This window comes from Scardinius erythrophthalmus (genome assembly GCF_964197995.2).
Source record: "Scardinius erythrophthalmus genome assembly, chromosome: 16".
In the NCBI taxonomy this organism is placed as follows: domain Eukaryota; kingdom Metazoa; phylum Chordata; class Actinopteri; order Cypriniformes; family Leuciscidae; genus Scardinius; species Scardinius erythrophthalmus.
This window is the reverse complement of record NC_138236.1, coordinates 23,419,753-23,443,620: the sequence shown is the minus strand read 5'-3', so window position 1 is coordinate 23,443,620 and position 23,868 is coordinate 23,419,753. Positions and strand designations below refer to the sequence as shown.

The 23,868-nt window shown below is 43.2% G+C and overlaps 1 protein-coding gene across 2 annotated transcripts in view; it reads right to left on the bottom strand.

The window, feature by feature from the left end:
• Positions 1-7,207: 7,207 nt before the first annotated feature.
• The window catches only part of setd2 (SET domain containing 2, histone lysine methyltransferase), a 41,755-nt gene continuing 25,094 nt past the window's right edge, over positions 7,208-23,868 (bottom strand). For both annotated transcript variants that reach the window (XM_081388131.1, XM_081388132.1), the window contains 18 exons: positions 23,644-23,775; positions 23,281-23,409; positions 23,060-23,183; positions 22,869-22,946; positions 22,517-22,614; positions 22,267-22,411; positions 21,542-21,676; positions 21,261-21,389; positions 19,917-21,083; positions 19,072-19,120; positions 18,695-18,971; positions 17,655-18,471; positions 15,869-15,994; positions 14,874-15,010; positions 14,578-14,689; positions 12,515-12,589; positions 12,309-12,410; positions 7,208-8,649 (listed from right to left, as the gene is read on the bottom strand). In XM_081388131.1, coding sequence (XP_081244257.1) covers positions 8,479-8,649; positions 12,309-12,410; positions 12,515-12,589; positions 14,578-14,689; positions 14,874-15,010; positions 15,869-15,994; positions 17,655-18,471; positions 18,695-18,971; positions 19,072-19,120; positions 19,917-21,083; positions 21,261-21,389; positions 21,542-21,676; positions 22,267-22,411; positions 22,517-22,614; positions 22,869-22,946; positions 23,060-23,183; positions 23,281-23,409; positions 23,644-23,775 — 4,003 coding nt within the window. In that variant the 3' untranslated portion in view covers positions 7,208-8,478. The remainder of the gene's footprint in view (positions 8,650-12,308; positions 12,411-12,514; positions 12,590-14,577; positions 14,690-14,873; positions 15,011-15,868; positions 15,995-17,654; positions 18,472-18,694; positions 18,972-19,071; positions 19,121-19,916; positions 21,084-21,260; positions 21,390-21,541; positions 21,677-22,266; positions 22,412-22,516; positions 22,615-22,868; positions 22,947-23,059; positions 23,184-23,280; positions 23,410-23,643; positions 23,776-23,868) is intronic.

The following is a 23,868-nucleotide window of genomic DNA, read 5'->3' as shown; positions in this document are numbered from 1 at the left end:
GCTCTGCACAGAGAAGGGCTGGGCTGAGGGGAGGGGAAAACCAGCTCTGCACAGATGGTTAAGGCACTGTGTAGACAGAGTCTCTGAGCCCTGGAAGAGCCTATAATGAAAGCAGTGCACCACTTTGATTCTCTGATTTAATAGAGCCAGATCTGTGCTGTGGTGGCAGTCTATGTCTTTGAAAACAAGGAGTTTAAATGTGTATAAAGTCAACATGAAACCAAAAATATAGTATTTACTTTAATTTACTACTTTTTTGGTCATATATTGTACATCAGGGTGCATGCATTTTTTAAAAGAAAAATAAAATCTCACAAAATCTTTTATAATTTGTCATAATCTTTCATTAAATGCTATTAAATTGCCTTGTCTCTGAAATTACATTCCTTTTTGGTTAAAAGAACCAACTTTTTGATGCCAAGGACCACCAAATATGATAATCCCCTTGTTAGACACGACTTCCTAAAATATAAAGGCAACTCTTTATTTCCATGTGCTGTAATATACAGCTCTGGAAAAATAAAATAAGAGACCAATGCTGCAAAATTAGCACTGGATTTTCTGGATTTGCTATTTACTAGTGCAAAATGCCCATGCAAAATCAGTTTTTTGTGTGTGTTTTTAGTAATTGTTGGTTTGGTGCCCGTGAAAGAGACTGTGAACGCATTGAATAGGATATGTTTAGTTGGTGAATAGCATAGGCTACTATTACACAGCAGCGATAACGTTAAGCGCACCAGCATGAAATATAATATTCAGAAGTAAACAGCAGAGCTGACTTACAGATTCAGTTAACATCCACAAATGAATAAGCGTGTCGATTCAGGGAGCAGTGCAAAGTGCCTGTGCAAAATTAGTTCTCTTACGAGAGGTTCTCTCGTATTGCGTAAGTAGCTTACGCTGCGGGTAAAGTCATATTTTCTCGAGATATGAAGCCAAAAAATTATCCTTAATTTTATAATTTTGTCAACGCAGTGCAGCAGCAAGCAAACCTAGAGCGGGCATACAAGCGTGCTCATTGGCTGCCCTGCAGCAACTGCAGCAGCCTATCGCTGAGCCCTTGGCGTGACATCACGCCCAATGAGCGCGCTGGACGCTCAGCCTCCGTCTTCGCAGCGACGCCAGGGCGGCCGCCCTAGACAGAGCTCAGTCAGCCGTCGCAGACCGCCTCCCCCCGGGGACCCTGGCCCAAGATAGCGCTGAAACCTGAGCCCGCGAAGTCCTCCTAGCAGCCGCAAGGAGGAAAAGATGGCTGAGTCCCGCTGCGGCCGGACCGCCATCAAAGCGCCTAGCCCTGTCAGTCCCCTTAAAAAAGGCTACTGCAGTGGCTTACATCGCAGCCAACGAGCCAGTAAAACAACTCGCTCGCCTGCACACAAACGCCGTTTTTACGGCGGCCCAGAGATATCTCATAAAGAGTTTGGTTTCGGGTTTTCCGGCTCACGCCGAAGGTGTCATGAGTGTAGAAAATGTGCCCACACCCCTGTGTTCACCACTACACACAAACACAATCTCCCCGGTAACGCTCACAGAGCGCACTCTCATAAAGCGGGCACGCGCCGCTCGAGTGCTAAGTGTAGAGAATGTGCCCACGATTCTGTGCCCACACCTACCCATTGCCCGCTCTGTCACACAGTTATCCCGGGACGCAGATCCTCTTATGCTCCCCAGCACTGGCCGTGTTGCGTATGTAAGCCCTGTGCCCGCTCACGAGCGCGCGCACTTACTATCAAACACGTTTACAAAACGTTCCAGCTGCAAAATGTGCCTCGTCCACAGCGACCGAGCCGTTGTGTGCTGTACAGCCAGTCACCACTGTCTGCGAGCCCCCGTATTCGAGCACCGGCGGCGCGCGCGCCGCCCCATCCTCTCTGATACAGGTTCCCCATCCCGCGCAGTGCGGCGATCTGAACCCAGAGACCATTCGACCCCTAGCGAGGTGTGCGAAAGCATGGCAGGCTATCCAGGGTGTGTCAGAATGGGTGCTGAATACTATAATGCACGGCTATTCACTTCAATTCGCTCGTCGTCCACCGCGCTTTCTAGCACGAACCGAGACGAGAGTGAACACAGAAGTGGCTCATCTGCTTCAGGCAGAAATAGCAAAGCTGCTGCACAAGGGGGCTATAGAACAGGTGCATCCTTCTCTGAGTGAGTCGGGCTTTTACAGCCGTTATTTCCTCGTACCCAAGAAGGACGGAGCGCTAAGACCTATTTTAGATCTGAGGCATTTGAACAAAGCCCTCATGAGACGGCCGTTCAAAATGATTACAACCAGAGAAATCCTCGCGCAGATTCGCCCGGGAGACTGGTTTATCTCTCTCGATCTGAAGGATGCATATTTTCAGATCCAGATAATCCCCCGTCACAGGCCATTCTTGAGATTCGCCTTCGACGGTCGGGCATATCAGTACACCGTCCTGCCGTTCGGTCTATCTTTGGCACCCCGTACATTCACGAAGTGCATGGACGCGGCTCTCGCTCCCCTGAGAACACAGGGGATGCGGATACTGAACTATCTGGACGACTGGCTAATTCTAGCGCAGTCAGAGACAGAGCTTTTGTCTCACAGGACAGCGCTTCTCAGCCATCTGGAAAACTTGGGTCTCTCGGTCAACTGGACCAAGAGCTCATTACTGCCCCGCCAGTCAATTTCCTTTTTCGGAATAGAACTGGACTCGGTGGCTATGACGGCCAGATTGTCGGAGCAGCGCGCGCGCCGCATTCGACATTTCGCCGCGTCTTTCCAGATGAGCAGCCAGACTCCGCTGAGAACATTCCAGCGAATCCTGGGGCATATGGCCTCAGCTGCAGCAGTGCTTACTGCGCATGCGCCCGCTTCAACACTGGCTGAAAGCGCGAGTGCCTCACCGAGCCTGGACGGCCGGCAGCTCACGAGTCAGGGTGAATCAGGGCTGTGTCTCAGCCCTGCAGCCCTGGCTGGCAGCCGAATGGTATCGCACAGGAGTGGCGATGGGAGTTGTCTCACACCGGAAAGTTATCTCGACAGACGCGTCCAACCGAGGTTGGGGAGCGCTCTTCGAGGGCAGACCGGTCTATGGCCTCTGGTCAGACCAGGAGTGTCGCCTTCATATAAACTGTCTAGACATGCTGGCGGTCGAGAAAGCGCTCAAGCACTTCCTCCCATACCTAGAGGGCCACCATGTACTAGTCCGCACGGACAACACGTCAGTGGTGGCCTATGTGAACCGCCAAGGCGGTGTCAGATCCAAAACGCTCTGCACCCTGGCGGAACGCCTACTTGTGTGGGCTCAGTACTCACTGCGCTCGCTAAGAGCCGTGCATGTGCCGGGTCGCCTGAACGAAGGTCCAGACAGACTGTCCAGGGACAATGTTCCCCCGGGTGAGTGGTCTTTGCATCCCCAAACAGTCCGGTCACTGTGGCGCCGTTTCGGCAGAGCGAAAGTCGACCTCTTTGCGTCAAAAGACAACGCGCACTGCCCAAGGTTCTTTTCAAAGAGCGAGGACGCGCTGACCCAGACCTGGCCCAGCGGCCCGCTCTACGCTTTTCCCCCGGTCTCCCTGCTGCCGCAGGTCATCGGGAGAATCAGGGAAGCGCGCCACTCGGTGCTCCTCATAGCCCCGTATTGGGAGAATCAAACGTGGTTCCCGGAACTAATACGGCTGGGAGACACAACCCCCTGGCCGTTAACGGTGAGAAGAGACCTTCTCTCTCAAGCCCGCGGCTCGATCTTGCATCCTCATCCAGAGCGCTGGTCTCTGCATGCATGGATTATCAACGGATACCCGTTGACTTGCCGATAGGGGTTATGAACACGGTCACACAGTCTAGAGCTCCCTCTACGAGACGGCTCTACACGTCTAAATGGTTTGTGTTTAGTAAATGGTGCACCGCCAAAGGGCTGGATCCACTAACATGTGGGGTATTGCAGGTGCTTTGTTTCCTCCAAGAGCTGCTGGACATGGGCAGGTCCCCCTCCACGCTCAAAGTATATGTTGCGGCCATCTCAGCTTTCGCCTACTCGGCACTGGGCCGCGCATTAGGGAGGAACGAGTTCATCATCCGCTTCCTTAGGGGAGCTAGGAGATTGAACCCCCCGCGACCCCCTTCGGTTCCTATTTTGGATCTTTCCCTGGTCTTAGAGGCCATGAAAGCGCATCCCTTTGAACCCATGGAAACGGTGGATATGAAATACCTCACGCTCAAGACCGTTTTTCTGATTAGCTCTGTCTTCAGTTAAACGTGTAGGTGACCTTTATGCGTTATCAGTTAACGCTGCATGCCTCGAGTTCGGACCTAATGACTCTAAAGTCATTCTCAAACCGAGGCACGGTTATGTCCCCAAAACTTTGGGCACACCGTTCAGAGCGCAGGTCATTTCTCTCTCGGCCCTGCCGGCATCCGGCAGCGAGATTGACGGTAAAATCCTTTGCCCTGTCAGGGCGCTGAGGAATTATATTGCGCGCTCCGCCGCTGTCAGGCGCTCGGAGCAGCTTTTCGTTTCGTTTGGTGAGCGCACCAAGGGTCTCGCCGCCTCGAAACAGCCTGTCCAGATGGATAGTGGACGCTATTGCAGCTGCTTATGCGTCTAAAAACCTGCAGTGCCCATTGGGCATTAGAGCCCACTCCACCAGAGGCATGGCCTCATCGTGGGCTTGGTCTAGCGGAATTTCCATTCACGACATTTGTACAGCGGCGGGCTGGGCCTCCCCCTCTACATTTGTCAGATTTTACAATCTAGAAGTTCCCGCCCTGCAGGCCAAACTTTTATCAGTCTAAGTCTCGCGTAGCCGGCCCACTTCCGTGTGCAGGCTACTGCTGTGTGATTTAGCTCTTCTGGTTGAGCTTCACTTACAGGGGTTGTCAGTCAGACCGGCCGCGCCGCTCTGAGCGCCCTAATGTGTGCTTATGTATTGCACTAGCCATTCTATTGGCCGCCCGGCTCCCACTCATCGTGTTCCCCGGGCTTTCCCTGGGACTCATTCAGTGGATGCTGGGCGCGCACGGCGTTGACAAGGGAGTTCCCGCAGCGTAAGCTACTTACGCAATACGAGAGAACCTCTCGTAAGAGAACGTATCGGTTACCTAACGTAACCTCTGTTCTCTCTAGAAGAGGGAACGAGTATTGCGTAACCCGCTGTGCTCGTGCCACGAGCTCACGAGCTTCAAGCGACAAAAACCAGAGAAAGCAGCCTCTGAGCCTTCTTTTATACGCTAAGCCACGCCCCTTCTGATGGGCCGTGACGCGTGAGCACGTCCAGCGCGCTCATTGGGCGTGATGTCACGCCAAGGGCTCAGCGATAGGCTGCTGCAGTTGCCGCAGGGCAGCCAATGAGCACGCTAGTATGCCCGCTCTAGGTCTGCTTGCTGCTGCACTGCGTTGACAAAATGATCAAATTAAGGATAATTTTTTGGCTTCATATCTCAGTAGCACCTCAATGCAGTACAAAAGATCCGGGGGGAGGAGTCGGATCTCATATAAGGGGTGGAGATTGGTAGGTTTAGGGGTGGGTCTAGGGATCAGGGGGTGGAGTTGGGTAGGTTTAGGTATGTAAGGTGGGAGGAGTTGGATCTGGATCCGACTCCTCCCCCCGGATCTTTTGTACTGCATTGAGGACCATCTCTCATATCTCGAGAAAAGATGACTTTACCCGCTGTGTAAGCTACTTACGCAATACTCGTTCCCTCTTGTAGAGAGAACAGAGGTTACGTTAGGTAACCGATACGTTTTTGTGTGTGTTTTTAGTAATTGTTGGTTTCTTGGTAAAGAAAACACATTTTTACTCAAATTAATCAAAATGGATTTATCACGTTCTGGAACCAAACTATAATCAGAAGTAAACAGTGTAGCTGACAGAGTGTTTATGTCAGAATGTTTATTTTTGAACCACAACCTTCTTGGGGCTTCTTTGACCGATACAACCCTCTAATGTCAGAATGTTTATTTTTAAACCACAACCTTCTAAAAATGATATATTTAACAATATCTTTTGCATTTCTCATCCAAACAACGTCAAACTTGGCACTGCACTTACTCGTGCCCATAGCAAGACACCTGTCGAGTTTGAAATCCACCGGACTAACGGTTCGAGAGATATGCGGTTAACAGACACACACAGACAGACAGACAGACGTTCCTGTAATTTATAGATAGATATGTATGTGTTTTAGTAAAATTAAGATTTTTGGTTTATTCTATAAACTACTGACAACATTTCTCACAAATTTCAAGAAAGAAAAAAAAGAAGTCATTTAGAGCATTTATTTTCAGAAAATAATGAGGGGTCAGACAAAAAAAAAAAAAAAAGATGCCATTTTTTCAGACCTTGATTGAGTGTGTAGGTTTTCATTTCTTAAACAACCATGTAGGAAGACACATCATGGCCATATTCCAGGATGACAATGTTAAGATCCACCAGGCTCAAATTGAAAGAATAGTTAGGAGGGAGCATGAAGAATCATTTTCACACATGAACTGGCACCTCTGAGTCCAGACCTTAAACTCATTTAGAGTCTTTGGGATGTGCTGGAGGAGACTTTACATCGTGCTTGACTCTTGCATTGTCAATACAAGATCTTGACCTAAAATGTATGCACATCTTGATAGTAATAACATTTATTTCCATCAAGAGGTGCATTCATTTTTGGTCAAGATGGTCAAGGGGGAATGGAATCTCTTTTTGCCAAGATAACAGCTCTGAGTTTTCTCCTTTAATGGCTGATGAGTTTGGAGAACACCTGACAAGAGATCAGAGAGCATTCCTCCATACAAAATCTCTCCAGATCCTTCAGATTCCCAGATCCATGTTGGTGCTTCTCTTCAGTTCACTCCACTCATCAGGTCAGGGAACTGGGACGGTCATGGCAGAAGCTTCATTTTGTGCCCCGTAACATTTTTGTGTTGATTTTGTGTTAACAATTTTAACCTAATTTGCATTATTTCCCCCCCCCTTACTTTAAGAAATAATAAAATCATAAACTTTTTTTTTTTTTTTTTTCAAATTTAATTTTATAATTCTAAATAAATATTAATAAAATAATGGTAAATAAATTATTGCAAGTAGTTCCAGAACAGATTTTTGGAAGTAGTGGGAGCCATTTTCGTCACCCAGGTTCAAACACAGCAGCATGTTATTGCTGGACGCTGATGAACAGACACTATTTCTTCAACACATAGGCATTAGGTGATAAGAAATAATAAATGATAATACATTTTTTTTTTTTAGAAAACAGTTTATTTTATTTTAAAATGTTTTTACACTCAGTATGACAATGTGCTTGCACAGTACTTACAGTGGAGTGGGGTGAGACTCCTATTTGCACATAAAAAAAAAAACTTTCTACAGAGAAAGCAAAGGAAAAACAAACCATAATGACACCCCAACCTTTAAAATTCAACCCAATAAACGGAGCAGTGGGATAGTGCGGAATTCTGCTTGATTTAGGAACAACGGAGCTGCACCGGCGGGGCGGAGGACTCAGATCTAGTTGCATCCTTCTAATCCCGTTTTCCCAGTCTGGTATATTACACATATTTACACAAGACATTGTGGACCTTGTCTCTGCTAATGGTCTCAAAAACTAAATCTCAATATATTCACATATAAAGCAATATAATACATGTCTTGAAACAGATTTAATGCAGGTTAATAAGGTGGGGTGAGTTAATTAATGGCCAGAGCTTATGGGATGGTAAACCTGATCAATCTATATGTGACGGCCACAAAAATAAGCTACAAACTGCCTGGAGGGCTTCACATATGCCTTTGTGACATGAATAAAAAAAGTTAATGTAAAAACAGTGAAAGACGTTGATAAAATATCATTGCTACATAACCTTCCCCCCAGTCGAGAAGAAAAATAAGACCAGGGCAAATGGGGTTAGATCACAGACCTGCACACTTCTATAGATTAAAATCCATAAAAACAATGCTGGGCGACCCATGGCCAGTAAGTCCAAAATGACTAGTTCTGTGGATAGTTGATCTGAGACATACCATAATCCTTAGCGTCTGTCTTTCTCCTACCCTCTTTCCTCGACTAATGTCAGCGAGGAATCGGGACCTTCGGCGGAGCAGGTAAGCTAATAAAAGCCCTTGGTAACAACTACAGTAATGTTGTGGGGATTTTAATGGTCCACTTATTCTTTTTTTTTCCCTCTATAGTTTCGGATGATCCTTTTCTCCAAATTGATGAGACTTGCCTTAGAGATAATTTGAGAAGACAAAAAGATCTTGGAAAGAGTCTGTGTAGCACCCATGGATTGCGTCCTCCACGCTTCACACCGCAGCAGTTCATCTCATCATTAAAACGTCCCCTGCGTGGGACGGCTCAGGCAATGCCCCCTCCCAGAGCAGCATTTACGACATGGTTAGAGGGTCAGTGGAATAAAACAACAGGACTCGTGCTTGAGCCGCCCTGTCCCGACGCACCAAAACTGTTCAGGCCAGGGGTGTTCGGTTGGAAAGAGCTACCAGGAGATTCCTGGGGTTGCTTCAGGCTAGTAAGTCCAGCTCTGTGTCTTCCTTGGGTCGGTACACAGAGCCAAACTTCTGCATGTACTTCTTGATGTACTCCTTGGTCTTGTGTTTGACGTTCTCATTGCATTCAAGATCTTCAGGGTTCTTGCAAGACTTCAGTTCCTTGTTCATCACCCCATGAGTCAGCTGTGAGCAGACACACACACACACTCAGGTTTAGAGATGTAAAATAAATCACATCTATTAACATGACATGCAGCAATCCAATGACATCATAATAAAATACTTCAGTAAGCACATCATTTGCTCCCCCTTATGCCATCCCAGATTTATATGACTGACTTTTTCAAATGAACAGAGATTTGAACAAAAATGATCAATTACTTGTGAGTCCATATAGTAGACAGATCGCTCATAAATATCTAAAAAAAAAAATAACCATGGGCAGAGAGTGGCATAGGCTTATCCTTCCCCTGGAATCTGCTGCTGCTTCTGATTGTTTTTAAAGGGAAAAGCTGCTCATAACTGCTGGTCTAGGATCAGTTTCTACGTAATAACAGCATAGCATATTGGCAATCTGGCAAGCGATTCAGTGCATATCTGTGTTTACGCTATGAAGTTTTTGCAGCATTGAGCAATGTAGCCAATCACAGGCATTTCTGTTGATTTCTTAAAGGTGCTCTAAGCGATGCCACGCGTTTTTTAGGCCAAATTTTTTTTGTCACATACAGCAAACATCTCCTCACTATCCGCTAGCTGCCTGTCCCCTGAACACACTGTAAAAAAAACGCGGTCTCTCTAGACACCACAGGCTCCACAAACGGCAACAAAAACAAACTGGGCTCACCCGCACCCCGAAACATAACAAACAGTGCTCCAGCCAATCACTGGCAAGAAGTATTGGAGGGTGGGGTTTACGGGGTTAGTGCGTGTACACATGAAGGGGGTGTGTGGAGGAGAGAGAACAGAGAAGCATGAAGAGGGAAGTTTGAATTATGGCCGACACACGACCAAAGAGACGACGTTCCGATGAACAAATTGCAAAGAAGAGGGACAAGGATTAGAAACGCGCGTAGTACCGAATTTACATCGGAAAAACCTTTGAAAGGTGGCGAGAACTCCGCCGGCAGAAGGGCTTCCGATCCGACATTCAGTTGCTCTGTTTTTGCAGAACAGGTAAATCCATCTTTCTTTCTAAACAGACGTTCATGTTCACCAAACCAACACAAGGATGTAATTAGCTAGAACTATGCAGTCAGCGTTAACTTTGGTGAATACAACATATGTTTCTAGCAGCGATCAATCTCTATTGTAATGATCAAGCAAATTCACAGTAGGGCGACAATTTGTGTGAATGACTGTTTTCATCCACTGTTTGTTATGAATTTGAATGTTTATTTATAGGCTATTAACAACTTTGACTAGATTTGTTTACGACGCCGCCGTTGTTTATGCTCACTGGGAAAAGCGAAGCTAACGTTATCATGCTATTATTGCGTCCTCCTATGGGAGCTATAGTTATAACCTCAGGTGGCGAAACGATTTTAAGATAATGTTTCTCTTTTTCTGCATTCTGTTCTGCAATATATAAAACCGTTTATCTAACTTGGCGACATTACACATTGCTTGAAGTATCAGTATTTATAGTGACTACTTTGACTTTCCTTTATGTCGGAAGGGAGGGGAGGAGGAGGAGGGAGGAGACGGGATGAGGAGGAGGGAGGGTCTATCTAGCCTCCATTTTGTTTGACAACAATTCGAATGTCAACAATAAGTTACGACTCCCGGGATCGCTTAGAGCACCTTTAATAGCAATGGCCAATAAGGGGTCTTTAAAGTTAGAATCAACTCACAGCTCAAAGCCGGAGTTTTTGTCCAGTGCTGAGTTCTGCTCACTCCCAAAACCTCTCGTTATAACGAAGTATAGAAAGACATAGACAGCTTTATTGATTATAACGGAACTTCGTGAGATCACGTCATCGAAATGAACTAAGATGAGTGACAGCTTTTTAGTGATTAGAAAGGGACTGATCTTTGCCCACTTTCAAGGCAATATAAAATCAGTTCAGAATTCGAATACATCTTCATGCTTGACCAGCAGCCACATACACACCCAGCAAAGTTTCGGGAGTGCCATCTTCTAAATTCATGTATTTGAGCAATTATTATTGTCATGTATACATGATTTATCTTATTTCCCACAATAAAAAAATTGGCTCAATCAATTAGGTGGACCAACCATCAATCTGAGTGGGCCAGTGTCACTCTGACCCTTGTGTAGCCTCACCACTGCCTCTGACACGGGTCGAGTCTGATAATAGTGGCCTCGGGTCCCGGGTAATTTAAAATAAATGTGCTTTTACAGAGTGGAATTCTATTAAACAATCCCAACCTTGCACACAGAAAACCACTTTATAGCTACAAGATCCATCAGGAAACGCCACAGGTCACTGCATCTTCATGCAGGGTTTTTCTTTTGCGTGCAGAAGCGGTTCGCCAGAGCGGAGGTAAATAGTGTTGCAGTCAACACTAGCGGATCTGTGATTTATAAGGGTTCCCATTTCATTTTTGTCATGCCATCAACTGGTCACAATTAAAAGAATTGAAATTCTGGCCGAAATTCAAAAATCACTTGTCTGCACTGGGCAGGCTATAATATAAAGTAATAATAAATAAGTGAATAAATAAATGAAAATGAATGGAGCAGTTGGCCAAATCAGTCGCCAGGTCACGGGGATTTCTAAGAGCTCCCGATGGCCAGTCTGGGCCTGACTGGTGCATGTGGTGCTGCAGGCACACGTCAATGCCGTTTACGTTCTGTCGGATTTGAAAAATTGCCGTTGAGTCGGGTCTGATGTTATGGAGTCTGTCTTGGATCGAGATTTTCTTTTCTTTGTTTTTATTTATGCATGCCGTGTTCTGTGATGTGAAGTGATGTGTACAGATGTTTGGACCAGAGAAGACCTCTACTTCTTGCCTGAGTTTCACAACATGCTTACATTATGCTTCACAACATGCTGACGTTTCAGTCACAGGAATAAATGTATGACAGTTGGCTGTAAGCAGTGATTTATAGCTTAAAAAGTTGAAAATATAAGTATTTTTCTCACACACCCCTATCGTTTTGCTTCAAAAGACATTGTTTCAATTTATCAGTTGTGAGGGATGCATGACATGGACTCACAGAGATGGATTACTTTTTTAAAAATCTGTTTTTTGTTCATCTGAGGAAAGAGTTTAAAAAAAATCTGGGACGGCGTGAGGACAACAATTGAAATTTTTGGGTGGAGTATCCCTTTAAGGGTGTGTAAACTACATATTTTCTGAAAAAGGACACTGTGAATAATTTGAGTATTAGATAAGTTTCCTGTTTAATTTGTTTATGTATTAAATGTTTAATTTATTATATTTCTTTTTACGGTGTAATTTTTAATCAAAATGTCTGCATCTTACGGTGACTTATCTCTGGTAACACACGCCAGACTTCTCCAATCATTTAGTCCCGCTTTACCCCATTCCTTTATTACAATCAGCTAAAAGCTTGTATTCAGATCTGCCTCCATCCAATCAACAACTGATGCATTGAGCCATTTTTTTTTCTTTTCGATAATCCATTTCACACGGATGTATGTCACAGACGTAGTCAACTCTTTTCTTCTGTATTGTTTCACAGTTTTAAAAAGCCATAAAATAAAAAGGTGCAAGCCATGGATGTCTATGCTTGCGTAGCGATGCACGTGCTTTAACAGGTCTTATCTGAGCATTTAAAAAGACAGACATAAATGCTTTTTTGCAAAAAGAATGTTATTTGTCTGTTTTTAAAAGCATAAAGACACACACATTACCTTTCTAGCAAGATGTTTGAAGTCTTCTGTGTTACTGATACGGCCCAGCTTGCAGTCTGGCTTGCGGTACGGATTAAGGCATTGCACAATAAACTGTGACATCTGAAGAGATAAGCAGGAGAAATTGAAAGGTTAGAAGAGTCGGACACACATGAGCTACCGCTATAATAATTTGGTAAAAAAAAACAGGAGAATCTCAAGCTCACCTCCTTGCGGAAGACTTCTTTGCTTTTTTTGGCCAGCTCACTAGACGTGTCTGCCTCGGCGGTCTTTGTAGAAAACTGTGGAAAGGGGTCAAACAAAAGCCAACGCATGAAAATAAATTGTGAATTCTGCCAATTTGTTTGGAATATAAAAAACACTGACGGTTAATTTGACATATTACTCATGTAAGTGTATCTAGAAATTGTTTTAACATTCTTTTCCAAAACATACTTGGGAGACTAAATTCTGCAACATGCAACATTAAACACTGTAACTCCCAGAGTCCCCTTAGGTAGCCGATATGACATAAATGAGAAAAATCAATGCCAAGAGTGTCAACTCATTGTCCCAAAAAGCAATCCAAAGGGCAAATCAGTGCACATCAAACAAAATGCTGACATACTGACAACAGACGACAAAACCCCTTGGTAACGATATCTGTTAAAAGTTTAATAGTTACGATATTTTGAAGTCTAAAATGAAAGGACGATTGCTGAAAAGACAAAAGAGATTCTGCAAAGCTTGAGTCCCAAACAAGAAACCACACATAAATGAATGCAGTTTCAACAGCTGGGTTTGATTAGTATCAAAGAGAGCCAGAGAAAACACCAGCAAAAGAAGCCTGAGAGAGAGAGAGAGAGAGAGAGAGAGAGAGAGAGAGAGAGAGAGAGAGAGAGAGAGAGAGAGAGAGAGAGAGAGAGAGAGAGAGAGAGAGAGAGAGAGAGAGAGAGAGAGAGAGAGAGAGAGAGAGAGAGAGAGAGAGAGAGAGAGAGAGAGAGAGAGAGAGAGAGAGAGAGAGAGAGAGAGAGAGAGAGAGAGAGAGAGAGAGAGAGAGAGAGAGAGAGAGAGAGAAGAAGAAAGTGGAAAGAAAAGAAATGCAGAGTGGGTAATGAGGAAGAGAAGACTTTAGTGAACTTTAGTGGTTGTGACCTTTGAGTTGACGTCTTTAAAACAATGTTTACTGTAACTTGTTTTTGACTTTGTTTTAATTTGGTTTGGCCCGGTCATACCTATCGTTTATTTGCATCAGATAATGTCTTAGAAGCCAAAGCCTTTTAAATGCTGAGGGCAAATCTAAGTGCTCTAAGTGTTTTCTTAAAAAAAAAAAATCCAAATAGCTTTTCTCTATTTGGATGAGCCGCATCTGCGAACCATTCCATCCTTGATGACTGGAACAACATCTTCAATTATCCAGAGAGGCTAGGACAGTCTCAGGCCCAACATGCATACTTAAGCGAACACTAAAAAAAGCACTTAAGTTCTAAGTCGATACTAAATCAATCAAATATGCATATCATTTTATATGATATCGCTTGATATTCTGCTGCTTCTTCGTCTGTGTTTTGATCAGGAGATTCTGTACTCTTTTAGAAGATGTGTCATAGCACCCCTTTTGAAAACACGGAAAGCCAGAAAATTCCCTCAATGGCGGGGAAGTGTTGTCTCACAAATAACGGAAATTTCCGTCGATGGCGGGAAAAGAGATCATAAAAAAAAAAAGAGAGAGATACTTTTTTCTTTAGCGTATTATATGCAAATACATATTATGACAGGCAGGTAGGACATCCTATTATTGCTATCGGACCGAATGCAATGATTGGACACACATTTTTTGGTCCTGAGACTTCCACAGACGATATATATACACATATTTTAATATTTAGAACACTTCTATTATTGATTGCTATCAGGATGTGAAGAGTGTTTCAACCAGTAGAACAAAAATTGTTTATGAAAAACGTAGCCTACTGTATCTTTAAGACATCTTAACTATAGATGCTATAGATGGTCTGCAACTAATGCAATTATTAAGTCCCATGCATGTGAAATGAGTAACAAATGTCCAAAGTTGCTGATCTAATGTGTAATCATGGACAGGCATCTGTTAATGTATTTGTAGTGGTGATGTCAACACTGTAACAATTTCTGAATTATCCGTTTTTACTGTTTAGTTTTAGTAGATGATCTGGATGTTATTAAAGAAGAACACTTACCATATTTCTAACTCAAGGTTGATGAAAATCCCAAGATTTTTCCCTTTACAGCATGAGGAATTGTTAAATACCTTTGAAGGATTTTCATCATATGTGGGCGTCCCAAGGTCCATCTCAGCCTCGTGTTCTAGACTGCCTTCCTCTGTAGTCCCATCCCAGCTGGGAGGATCCCACTGTGTTTGCCTGAAAGAGAGAGAGCACATGAAGCAATTACAATAGGACAATGGAAGACATGGTCTGTCTGTGATGTCGAAACTCAATAAATCAATCCATGCTGATGTCGTCAAGCTTAATTGAATAAAAGGAGGTTTGATTCTCTAAGTTTTAATGATGTACAGACTGCTTGTTTAATAAGGACCATTCATACCTGGTGATGATGTGGTAGTAATAAATTCTGCCCTCTGGGTCTCGCGCCACTTTCCAGCTGGGAGGCAGGATAATGGTTTTAGGTTTGGGAGGGGAAGGAGGCGGCAGGTCAATGATGCTGTTGGGTACGATCATTTCCTGTAGTGAATCACAGTTCAGGGGAGGTTAGTCAGAATGTTGAGATTCCTGGAACCCTGTTTATAGTCTATAAAACACTAATTACAAGCTGTCTAACAGGACCATGATAGTATATTATAGACTATGTGACCACATTCATTAATATTTAAGAGTAATAAACATATAGCTTATAGTTCTGTATCAAATTTACACGCATCACACTGAATCAAACCCGCATTACAACTTGAAGACACAAATCTCCAAGTTCCTGTCTTTCAGATTTTAATTAGCAAGTCTTTAAAGGAATAGTTCACTTTAAAATGAAAATTCTGTCATCATATACTCACCCTCATGTTGTTTCAAACCTGTATGAATTTCTTTCTTCTGCTGAACAGAAAGGACGATATTTAGAAGAATATCAGTAACCAGACAGTTTCTGGGTCCCATTGTCTTCCATAGTATATTTTTTTCCTACTATGGAAGTCAATGGGACCCAGAAACTGTCTGGTTACTGATATTCTTCTAAATATCGTCCTTTCTGTTCAGCAGAAGAAAGATTCATACATGTTTGAAACAACATGAGGGTGAGTATATGATGACAGAATTTTCATTTTAAAGTGAACTACTCCTTTAAAATAGTTTTTATTTCATCTCTATATTTTTATTTATGCTTTTTTTTTTTTTTAATAAACAGGAATAGCTTGTTCAAGTCATCTTATTTTGTTGCTGGTTATAGAACGCATGTGGAATCTTTTATTTTATTTGACTAATCGATTATTCATTTATGAGTTAAATTAGGAGTAAGGAGTAAGGAGTAAGAGAGAAAGAGAGAGAAAGAGTAACAGCACCCTCGTCTGGTGACAGGCATGACTTGCATACCTGTTGAACTGTCTGAGAGGTGACAATGGTGGTGACGGTGCCTCCCTGCTGCACTACCACACCCTGTGGATGACCCGTGTACACCTGCTGCCCATGCAAGTAGTTGGCAGCTGGCTCAGTGTATGTCTGTACACAACCACAAACAACAGTATGCCATTACATGCTACTTGTTAAGTGTTCACTCTTCAAAAAAAAACAAAAAAAAAACACCTGAGTACATGAAGTTATGCCCTGAGCTGTCATTGGGTTTAGATATAGCATGAGATGTCAGTTATACTCCTGTGTGACCACCATGACTTTCATATCTCACAGCATTGGTCCCATGAGTGATCATTTCCCAAAGGACAAAATCAAGTCCCGCCTATCTTTTTTTTTTTTTTTTGTGGTTTCACTCAGATCCACGTCACAATAGCGAAGAAAAATGGTTGCAAATTCAGTTTCATGCAGACTTGAAAGTCAGTTACAATGTTTTTTCAGTCTAGCCTAACAAAAGTTGTTTTGAGATCTTTTACCCTCCCCGTAAGGATATCCTGTCTCTAGCCACTAACATAAACGGTTCGTGGTTCAAAACCAGCATGTTTCCAAATGAAACTGATCTGAAGACAGATATTTTCTACCATATTGTGGGGTACATGCAGGTAAAACAGATTATCGAAAACAAGAAAATTGTAAGAAGTTTAAGTAGACTAATGGCGCTTTTCCATTACCAGTACCAGCTCAGCTCGCCTCGACTCGCCTTGTCTCGGCTCGCTTTTCGCTCCGTTTTCCATTGCAGATAGTACCTCCACAATTGTACTTGGTCGTCAATGTGACGCCGCAGGAAACTGCCGTGACTTAATCTTCTACGCGAGGCACCCGCTACCCACACACACAGGACAATGGAGGAAATCGAGTGCATGCTGTTTTTGGATGTTTTTGTTTTTGCTGTTTTTTATTCAGGATACTCCGTCTGGCTCGTGCAATGATGACGCAGTGAATAGTGACAATTCTCTCTGACCAATCAGCAGACTGCCGTGTTTTCACGTCACATTTCAGTATCGCCTCAGCTCGTTTAGAACTTCGCCGGAGGTGGTACGAAAAAAAGTACCTGGAAGCAGGTACAGGTACAACTTTTACACAGTGGAACACCAAACAAAGCCGAGTCGAGGCGAGCCGAGCTGGTACTGTGTAGTGGAAAAGCGCCATAAATGATTAGAAAATTCAAGCAAGAGAAATGCGTTATTTCACTGTAAGATTATTTTCAAATCAAGTAGAATCGTTTACTGTAAGATCATTGACATGCATTTAGAAAACAGATGGGGTTGTGCAAAACCAGTTCTCTCAAACAAGAATGGCCTTTTCTTTGATGTAAATGCACAAATTTGTGCAGCGTCAGAATGTTCTCCAAAATTATCTCCAAAATTAATTTAGGCATTACATTATAATGTACAGTATTTTTATTGTGGTATTTGCTAAAGATCACCACTTATTAAATGAGAATAATATTATTAAAGGTAATCTAAATGTAAAAAATAGGGGAAACTAGCAATATATTAAAATAAAATCTGTAATATCTGCCAGTAACCAATATTGTACAGATATTTTTTCATCCCTATTTTTTTTTTTTGCATGTAAAATGTTTAATTTGTAAGATGTCTCATTTGCTATCATTTTATGGAATAGCATTGCATCATATTTTGTATTTACAAAAATACCTCTCTGCTCTCTAGATATCTGCAATGAAAAACGTTTAAGAGTTGACCACTATGTGAGAATAATGATTAAAAGGGAAGTACTGGTATCCAACCTGTATGACAGGAGTGCTGGTTTGCGGGTAGCCTGCAGGAATGCTATAGATGGTCTGGCAGGGCTGGCCCTGATAGTAGATGGCCGTCTGAGGCTGTGCCGTGGTAGAATACTGCTGGGTGGGCTGCGTCTGCACCGTGACCGCCTGCTGTGTGTTGGGGTCCCAGAGCGTGGTGTAGCCCTGCTGACTCTGGACCTGCGTGTTGGCTGTTTGTGCAGGCACCGACAGGACGGCCACACTCGGGTCCTGTGCTGGCACAGCAGGCTGGATGAACTGCTGAGTCTGTGTGCCAGAGGAAAGCTCCAGAGAGGCAGAGATATGTGCCAAGCTGGAGGCAGGACAGGCCTGGGTGGTGGTGGAAGAAGAGGGTGAAGCTAGACCGAGATCTGATATGACGGGCTGAGTAGGTGTTTGTTCGAAGGGACCGGCAGCTGGGGTGACACAAAGAGGCTCTACAGGAGGTGTGGGCAGGAGCACTTTTCCTGCATTGGGATTAGTGGGATCCACATAGGTCTGGATAGGGTATCCAGGTGGGTAGGCCATGAAGCTTGGACTGGAGGTGTAGGCCAGTGGGTTAAACGGAAGCGTCTGTAATTGCTGTTGCTGTTGTTGTTGCTGCTGCTGCTGTTGTTGTTGTTGTTGTTGCTGCTGCTGCTGCTGTTGTTGTTGTTGTTGTTGTTGTTGCTGTTGTTGCTGCTTCTGTGCTTCACGCTGAGCCATTTCCTGTTCAAAGAGCTTTCGTCGTTCCTCAGTGGACAGCTTGTTACGAGACTCTTTGGTGTGGGGTTTCTTCTTGCTGCTGTTGGCCTGCTCATAACTACAGAAAATAATACAAGAAGATCTAAGGGCCGGTAACCAGACTTTGAAAATCTCTCATGTCTTTTTAAGGAATAGTTTGTCTGAAAATGAAAATCATGTTTCATATTGTTCCAAACACTTTCTCTAGGAAAGAATGAAACTTGTACAAGTTTGGAACAACATGAGGGTGATTAAATCATTATAGAATTGTTGCATTTGTTTTATTGTGCCGTAAATCTTACCGGTCATCGTTTCTGCGGCCCCTTTCATAAGCTGAAGGTGGAAGAGGGGAAGTGGAGCCTCGTCGTCTTTTCCTATCTGCACTGCGAAGGGACGATCTCTCTCCATCCCTCTCCCGTTCCCGTTCCCGCTCACGGTCCCAGTCCCGTTCACGCTCCCAGTCTCTGTCCCGGTCTCGGTCTCGATCCCGATCACGTTCCTTCTCTCTTTCCCGCTCTCTCTCTCGACTGCTCGAAGGAGTGCGAGGGGTCATCAGGGCTTCCCGATCACGACTGCGATCTGTTAGAGGAAAACAATGGATCAGAGGTCATTAACAAAAAGTATGAAATGGTTTAAATTAAATTGGGTAGGATAAGAGTATGATGCGTTCTTGACCTACCATTTGACTCTTTTTCAACCTGGCTCTTCTTTGGTATCCTGTAAACCTCCTGAGAGTGAAATAAAACAGCTTGTTTATTTTTGATCCATCATTATCTAGTCTTCAAGTACACTATTTCTTTTAAAGGGTAACTCTCGCCAAAATGCAACCTAGGGTCTTTTTGTTAATCTACCCGAGACAAACTTTCGTTTAAAAGCATAATTAGAATGGAAACGTCACTTAAGTTTGACCGTATTTTCGTTTTCAGTCAAACTGCCTTTTGAATGGGAGTGCTTGGGGCACGACTATGATAGCATAAAAAAAAAAAAAAAATTTATAAAAATATTTTTAAAACACTAAGAAGGCTCGACTATTTTTGACTGACAAAATGCCGGTGGACACAGCTATATTGAGTTTTTTTTAGTAAACTGTGTACACAAATAATGTTCTCAGTGCTCGAGTTCATGTGTAGAGCCAGTGGTGATACTTCGAGCAAAGTTTCATGTTGTGTCAAGCCTTCTTAATGTTTTAAAAATAGTGATTTTTGATGCTATCATAGTAGTGCCCCAAGCAATTGGAACTACAACTACAAATGAAAAAAATTCAATGCGCCGGTGCGACCTTAGCATACAGAGTAAATGTGGTTAGAAAAATCAGACATAAAAATGTTTTTAAAAAGTGTACTCCCGGCTTTTCTAGTATTGGCTTCAGGTTAAACGCTACCTCAAATGATCAGTCCCACTGTATTGTACTTAAAAATTACAGCATTACTAAAAATACAGGTATTAGTGAGAACCAAAAAGAATCAGTATTTGTACTTGGCCTCCAAAAAAACTATATCTGCTTTTAACAAATCTTAGTCTTGCCTTTAAGTCTTTCCAACTGTCCAGCAGCCGGGCGGCCATGTCACAGATATCAGAAGCCCGAACTTGTGGCTCCTGACTGCGCTCGCTTTCGACGTCAGAAACGCCTTCCTCCTCATCTTGAGAGGGCGTTCCCACTGCAGCGCCCTCGGCTGGAACAGCCACAACAGCCAGGGCCGATGCATCAGCAGACTCAGCAGCTACAACAGCCTCTGATGATGTGTTTTCAGTAGAAACAGTAGCAGAAACAGGTGGAATGGTCTCCAAAGAGACAGATGGAGATTCTGTAGGTGTGCTCTCTATGGCAACAGCTGTAGAATCAGAGGTTACACTCTCCATTATAACTTCTGATGGTTGCGTGGGTGTGATTTCTGCCATGCTACAACTTTCATTCCCTTCAGAGCTGCACTGTTCAGAAGATGCATTCTCCACCTGGGTCTCAGTGATGGGAGTTTGCACATCAGCAACTACATTGTTACTAACATCTTGTGCAGATGTGGTGTCTGTGACTGAGGGGACACTGTCTTCAACGGTCACTGACTCTGTCTGGATCTCTGATGGCTCCTCACTCTTGGTCTCTTCCACCATCTTCTCATCCTCTAGTTGTTCTTCAGGCTTACAGATGAGTTGTTCTTCAGGTTCTTGCATTACAAGTGTCTCTCCCTCACTGACAATGGCCTCTGGTATTGAAAGTGAGATTTCTACAGTTTCAGGGGGTTCCTCTTTCAATCCTGCCTCAAGCTCAGCTTGACTTTCAGAAGGTGCTTCAATGCTTTCTACTTTCACCTCCCTTTCAATCGTGGCTTCCAACCGTGAAGCCTCATCCTCCATCTCTTCCTCTTCCTCTTCCTCCTCTTCTTTTCCATCTGAAGCTTTACTAGCATCAGACAGTGCGCTGTCCAGACTGTTTTCACTGATGATCTTCAACCTACGATAGACAGCTCGCTTGGGAGTGTCCCCGTCCAGCTCGGTGGCCAGCTTGGCCGGTGGACCATCAGGAGTGTTGAGGGGCGTTTGGGCACGGGAGGTGCTCTCACTGGAGTAACCATCCTGTTCAGCCGGTTGGCTGAGTGGTCGGCTTTGAGCCCAGCGCTGGATAAACTGCAGCACTCGGCTCTCCTCCAGCATGTTCTTCGTTGAGATGGGTAGCACTGCCAGAGCCTTCATTATCTAAAAAATTTGCAGCAACAACAAAAAAAACCTTAAAGAGGCTGCACCTTAAATTTCTATGGATGAGTTTAAAACTATACAGCCTTATTATAATTCAGCAACATTTACTAAAATATCAGGCCAAAAGGAATTTCTAGAGTTTGCTAAAGGAACATAGCAGAAATATTGAACTTTTACCTCCATCTGTAGTTTAATGTTGTTTACAGAGTTGCTCTTAGCCTCAGAAAGTTCAACCATAAATATCCACAGCAGCGAGAGGCCATGGTGATCCAAAAACTGCTTCAGGCACAAGGGATTCTGGGTATTCTGCTCAGGTGTGCAAAAAACTCAGTAAGACCAGATATCAATCATTTTTAAATGCTTTACGCAAAAACATGCAGCAATATGTCTTCAAACACTGCAATGCTGTGCAACCTAATAAATCAAATTCATCTCAATGTGACATTGTTGTAGTTTACCTGGATGAGTTTAAGGCAGGTAAGTCGCTGCTCCATCGTCTCCACTCGCACCATTAGTCTGCAGAGTGCAATCACATCTTTCTCTCCACATAAGCCTTCTCCATTCTCCTGCAGAGCCTCCAGTTCCTCATCCAACTGCAGAACAATGTCAACCAGTTTAGACACCAGCAGCGTCACAGGGGAAATCTTTCTTGTTCTCGATCAAACTGTGACCGTAGCAAAAGCTCACTTCCAATTTTAAGTCATTTCATTTCATGTACGAGGAGGATGTTTCCATTTTATGCCAGAAATGAAGAGTGCTAGAGTGCAAACAAGCTAAAAAATCCTTAAAATGCAATTAGCTTGAAAGCATGCAAAATATATTAGCCACGATATTTGTAGACTGGAACAGGCCCTGAAAGTCTCAGAGCAATTAACATGCAAGCAAGAACAAAGCTGACCCAATTCAACCACAAATCACTGCTCTGGTACTGCTGGTTTAAGATTACGCTTTGCCTACAACGATTTGAAAATCTAGCAGGCCATGTTATTTGTGTCTAGCTTTAACACATAATTCTTCAAGCATAAATGTTGTGAACTAACAATGTGTCTGAATAAATAACAGATTAATATCAGGAGGGACTTGACATGTAAAACACTTTCTGTCAATGCATGGGTTCATTCTGTCTTTCTCCTGTTATTTCCAAAAGCTGGATGTAGCACAATAATTAAGCCCTCTTCCTCACCGTGGTAAGTGCACTGTCAGTGTCTTTCTTCCGTGAGCGTTCCTTCTGTTTCTTCCCACCTGCTGCTCGGACACTGACCCGAGTCTCTCCACCAATTAAACCCCGACAGCTAGGAGCTCCACAGAAACACTTCTGGGCCTCTTTACTGGTTAACAGAAGCAGGAAGTTGTGACATTATGGTCAACATTTATGTTGTTTTATTTTCAAGAACAGTAAGGCCATATGTTATATAAATTATTTGATCTTTTACCCATATCTTTGGAACTGATAATCAAAAGTGAGCTCTGTCCCAGCTGTCACAGCTTTGGTGGTGAAGAAGCCAACACGGAGCTGGCCATTAACAGTCCACTGCAAAGGGTGCAATGGATTAGAAATTCAAAACAAAGATTTTACATGGAAATCAAAGGCTCTAAGTTCCAGTAGCACTTATTCCTACATGGGCAAAATCAGACACAATCAGATGCATTTCTTAACAATATTTGGATATATGAAACAGATATTAGGTTATAGAACAAATATGGCTAAATAACCATTTACTGCATGTTAGTAAGTAATCAAGTAGTCATCCTTGATAATTGACGAATCATTTCAAGCGCACTTACTTTCTGAGTTTCGCAATTGGGTTCACAGCTATGATTCATGAAACGGGAACAGTTTCCTTTTAAAGTAGCATCAATTATCTGCAGACATAATGGAGACATATGCTCATCAATACATTTTTTTAAACTTAATTCATGAAAGTTAGCAACAAAACTTCTAATTCTCATCTTTTGCACCAATGACACTAACTCACCTCATTATTTTTCAAAGCCATGAAATAATAGTGAATGTTCTTGTTTCGTGCGTATTCCTTCACCCGCGCTTTAAATTCCCGGTGATCCAAAACTTCTCCGCAGTATTCTAAAACAAAGGTGTTCCTGGAAAAATATATATATATATATAAATAGGTAACTTACATAAAAGACAAAAAACATATCTAATAAGCACTTGATAACTGAAGCAAATAGTACTTACGGCTGTAGGTCTTTGCCTGCTCGTAAACCCCAACCTTTGCTCTCTGTCAAAATTACCTCAAAGTCTGCATGCTGTTTCATTTGGAAGCGCCGGTTGGAGCAGTATGCCCCATTTAAACACCGGGAAGAACTTGAAAGAACAAGAAAAAGGAAAAAAAATATATATATAATCATTTTGCCTTCCATGTTCTTTCTGCAAATTAGAACAAGTTGAACCAGTTGAAGATTCCAGTCTCAACAACCGCAATCTGCCAGATATATAAAATAAGCCAGTAACATAAACACAATATATTAATTACAGTCTATCTCAACAGGTTCTCTCTGCTAGAAAGCAAATATTATGATGTAGTAGCAGGATATCTACCACTCAATCATCAGCAAGCGATTGAGGCAATCTTCCCCACAGGCCATTATCCCTCGGGCTCGCTCTTCTCTTGAGAGGATAGCACACTCACACTGCATACGCTTGATGTCACGATGAGACTTACTCTTTTTGCTGTAAAGACAAAGATCAGATTTGATGAGCTTTAAGAAAGTTCAAATTAAATGGACAAACACTTAGAAAATCAAAAACAGTAGAGCATGGTGC